Genomic DNA, 4272 nt, shown 5'->3' with positions numbered 1-4272 from the left:
GAATAGTCCTCCTTAGTGATGACCCCTCCTTTCCATTGGGAGTAAGCCTCCTTTTTGGCAAGGAGACATTCCCGGATGTTTTTAGTGAGCCATGTTGAATTGTTGAATTGGATTTCTGAATGAGCAATGTAACAATACAAACACTGTTTCTCTTTTAAAACTGGAAACAAAACAGGCTTTTTTCTGGAGGCTTCTGGGTTTCTTTCCAGACCCTTACATCCAATTGTGTTGTACAGAATAGCAACATGCACAAATTCATATTGTGGTCGACTTTACATAAAGTTACTGTTTTCCCAAATGTGTTATTCTTACCTTTCTGGATCAGTGTTTACTCCAATAACTGGCTTACATCTGTCAAATACTTTACTGGCAGCCAGCAACATTGTGCCATCACCTACAGAGAAAAATAGAGGCATGAAAAACTGGCTTTACTTTTACTGAACAATGTTCAAACACTCCATATTAAATTGAGTCTCAGATACACAAAGCAGCGCTGCAATTGGTTTTCAAGCGCTTTTACCTAGGCGTTAACAAGGTAAGCCAAAAGTAAAACTGAAAAATGGACCTGCATTTAAGTGTGCTCTTCCTTGATGGAATGAAGAGAACACACCAACTGCAGAGACTTCCTCAGCTTGACAAAGGGTTTTTAAACCCAAAAGCTTGCTAAAAATTTTTTTCCAACCTTTTAATTTGGTCTAATAAAAAAGATTAGATTCACCCAAAGAACCTTGTCTGCCTATGTCCTTAGACCAACATGACTACAACCTACACCTCTGCATTTAAAGCATTTATTTAGTCTTTAAAGCTGGATACTGCCGACACAAAATTAATTTAGAAGCACAGTAAAAATCCAAGGTTTACAGGAGCTAGCACTAAAAACGCCAACTTATTTGATAATTGTACATAGACAGTTATTTTTGGTTTAAGCAAATCTAAGACTAGCATCTGTGGAAGCATTTGTATGTTAATGAAAACTGGTACAAAGGGGAAAAAACCCATTCTTGCTATATTGTATCATTTAAAGGAAAAAAAGTACTTCTTACTATTTTTGTACCAGAACTATACTAGCAAGAGCGTGTGGAAATGTGATGCAATTCTGACCATTTATCACATACTTCAGAAATAGTATTTGAGGTATACATACATACCAAGACCAAATATACATTTTTCCCCACAATTGTGGCTTCCAGTCATTATTCAGCAGAAGGCCTTAAATGTTCCCAAATAACATGAGTTTCAATGAGCCATGTCTCAAGTCCAAATACTTCTCATTTAAATATATATTTCTACCATTTTGTAACTGGAACAAGGGTAAGCCAATACAGACTCAAAAACACTGCAGACAGATGCAGTAGTACTGTAAGCAGCCTGCAACAAAATAACAAGTGACCAAAATCCACCTGTTTTCATTGTTATTCAGAATCCCAGAGGCAGCAATGAAACTGAGAAGAATCAGAATATTATCTGCTGCAGCTTTAAAAACAGTACAGAAGCAGAAACCACATCACAAGTACAACCACCAAGAAATTCTGAATAGGGGAAGGAGCAAGAAGGGAAAGAACGTTCTTTCTTTTCTCCTTTATACAAGAGTGGGATTGGGAGTCCTCTGGATTTTTACAAACATCTGCTAGCCAAAGTCTAACATAAAAACATGAAATCCCCAAGGTTCCCCCAAGAGACTGTACCCCAGAAGGCAGCCCAGCAGTTAGGAGGATATTTGCTTTGCATTATGACACTGGAATCCTACTACTTCTCATCAACCTTTTAGCTGGCAGGTTTACCATTCAGGTAAGCACATCTGGTTAAATGCTTAAACCAAAACAGATGAATGTGTAAGTGAGCAAAAAATATGAGAGGGCGGGAGACGGGAAAGGAGGAACAAGTAGGAGAAAGAGTGCTAATCTTCACCCCACACACTTAACTACAAGATAAGGATGCTTCAAAACACTATTATCTTTTTACATGAGTTGGGAGTATGTCCAATTCTACAGTTTAGATTGTGTCACCTTATAGTATTAGCTTCTTTACAGCATGTAAAACAACCAAAAAACTAAAGATGGGTCATGTCACTTAATTTTCCCCCAGATTACTTTTAAGAGTTTTATCCAAAAATGCACTGACTACCCTACAAAGCATGACGCAATCAAACTCTTCATAATGCTTCATAACAGAGATTACCATTCTCTTAAATCCACGACACCTTTCCCCACAAAAATGAATACCTCCGGCTGATATAACAGCATCTGCCCACTGAGCTGTCTCTTCGTTATATTCACGACGCTTAACAAGGCGGACCTCAATCCTCTCATTCCTAAAAAAGGGCAGAGAAAGCATGATGAAGAACATTTCAGTTCATGTTTTCATGCGGATATGAAATGTAGTTGTTAAAAGGATAAGTTAGTTATGCTATTTAATTTATGAATAGCATTGGAAAAATGTTTTCTGAAGTGTCCAATTTAGTGTGTACTAGCTCTGTGCATTTAATGATTCATTTACTGTCCTGAGAGACCTGATATCTGTTTAAAAATGGTTCACTACATAACTATATTATAAAAAAGGCAGTTTCATGAAAGATGCTTCATAACTTGTTCTACTATTATGCACAATTGGTTTTTTTGGTGCGCTAGCCAAGAAATCCACACACTCCATGTACTTACTCAAACCACAGTCACAACTTTACTGAAATGGTTTAAAATGCTTCCCTTCCAGAGCCTCTCAGGATTTCCACACAGAAACTATCATCTGCACTGCCTACAAATTAACCTATGTTTTGCTCAAGCAGCATATTTTACATTGAAAGTGTTGTCTGAGTTTAGATCATTTACTTGATCAGGGCTGCAAAATGCAGTCTACAGCAACAAGTACATCAACAAAAAACAAGAGAGTCCCAAGTATAGTGAGCACATGCTGCAGGCCTGGTAGGAATGATCTTTGCCATTCTGCACGTCAACTTTATCAGCTCGCTTGGCTGATCTCTGCAGGACTTCACAGAGATAGGAAGAACTAGCTTTTGTACCTCAGATCTCTTTAATAAAAAGTTACTTCATATTGTAAGTAATAAAAAAAACCTTTCCCCATCATTCTTAAATCTTTATGCTTACCGTAAACTGTCTACAACATGCTCCACATTTTTTGTATGAATATGATGTCGCTCCAGTAGTCCACTGTAGTTAGATCCCTTCAGTGCAAGCTATAAAAAAAAGAAAAGGAAAAAAAAAAAGTGATCTTGAAACAGCCAGCCATCCCAGGTTACTAGGTAAGGTAAACAGAAATAGGAAATGATACACCCTCATGCTCATATAAAAGTACCTAAGCTAGTGGTTTTTCAACCTTTTTGGACTTGAGCCACCCCTCTAACTCATGAATTGAATGGCATCTCATTTAAAAAACTAATCCTTTACTACAGTGGTTACCTGGGGGGGAGGAGGTGGGGAAAGAAAGCGTCAGCCAGGCAGGGCCAAGTCTTAACCTGCCCTTATCTGCTTATCTTCTCATACTTCAGCAGCACCCTTTAAAGGATACCACAGCACCCCAGATCCCAGGACACTCCTTCACTCTGGTTGAGAATCACTGATTTACACAGAGTCAAATATGTGGATCTGCCCCAGCCAACTTCAAGTGACCTAGCCCAGAATGCAAGCTGCAGAAATTGCCCAGAACCCAAGTACAGGCTCCGCCATTAGCAAAGCCAGCATGTGCACAGGTAGTGTGGATACAGCTACACAAGCTGTAGGTCAGCTCTGACTGCAGCATAAGCATATCCAGAGACTGAGCCAAAATGGTAGCAGTGGAGAGTATGTGAAACTTGGAAGAGTCAATGCAAGTACAGAGCTACAAAATACTGAGTCTGAAAAAGCAACCCCACAACCCTATCTTTGTTATGGATGGGCATCAAATGTCTGAGCTAACATATAATGTTACCAAATAGCATCATGGATAACACTTGCCTCCTGCATGGAAAAAAACACCCATTCTTTAAGAACAAACTACTCACTGCTTTTGGTATTTATTCCTGGGATACTCTGCATAATTTTTTCTAGATTACTTTAGGTGATCTTGCTCTTGGTACAGGTTAATAGTTGCAGTCTAGCACCCACCTCTGCTGGAAAAAACAGGGATTTTTGCAAGGAAAACTTCAATACCCTCTGAAACTGTGGAGGAATGGACTCAACTGGTGAAAGGAAGGGAACTCATGGTGAGCAACTGGATCAAGAAATCAATCTTCAAATTTTCAACCTGTCACTAGCTTCTTGCGTGAGCTTTGGTCATGTC

At 38.9% G+C, this 4272-nt stretch overlaps 1 protein-coding gene across 4 annotated transcripts in view; it reads right to left on the bottom strand.

The window, feature by feature from the left end:
• Positions 1 to 3187, bottom strand: part of NADK2 (NAD kinase 2, mitochondrial) — a 53063-nt gene extending 49876 nt beyond the window's left edge. For 2 of the 4 annotated variants that reach the window (XR_002097459.1, XM_019517963.1), the window contains exons 1-2: positions 2223 to 2305; positions 313 to 394 (exon numbers count right to left, since the gene is read on the bottom strand). Coding sequence is in view for 3 of the 4 variants with exons in the window: in XM_019517963.1 (XP_019373508.1) it covers positions 313 to 383 (71 nt within the window). In the remaining variant the exon portion in view is untranslated. Of the gene's footprint in view, positions 1 to 312; positions 395 to 2178; positions 2306 to 3101 lie in introns of those variants that run through there. The other 2 variants (XM_019517962.1, XM_019517961.1) reach the window with 2 other exon arrangements.
• Positions 3188 to 4272: the final 1085 nt, after the last annotated feature.

Source organism: Gavialis gangeticus, unplaced genomic scaffold (genome assembly GCF_001723915.1).
Source record: "Gavialis gangeticus isolate Ggan-Ray unplaced genomic scaffold, GavGan_comp1, whole genome shotgun sequence".
Lineage (NCBI taxonomy): Eukaryota > Metazoa > Chordata > Crocodylia > Gavialidae > Gavialis > Gavialis gangeticus.
Note: the sequence above shows the minus strand (reverse complement) of the source record. Positions and strands in the feature narration are given on the sequence as shown.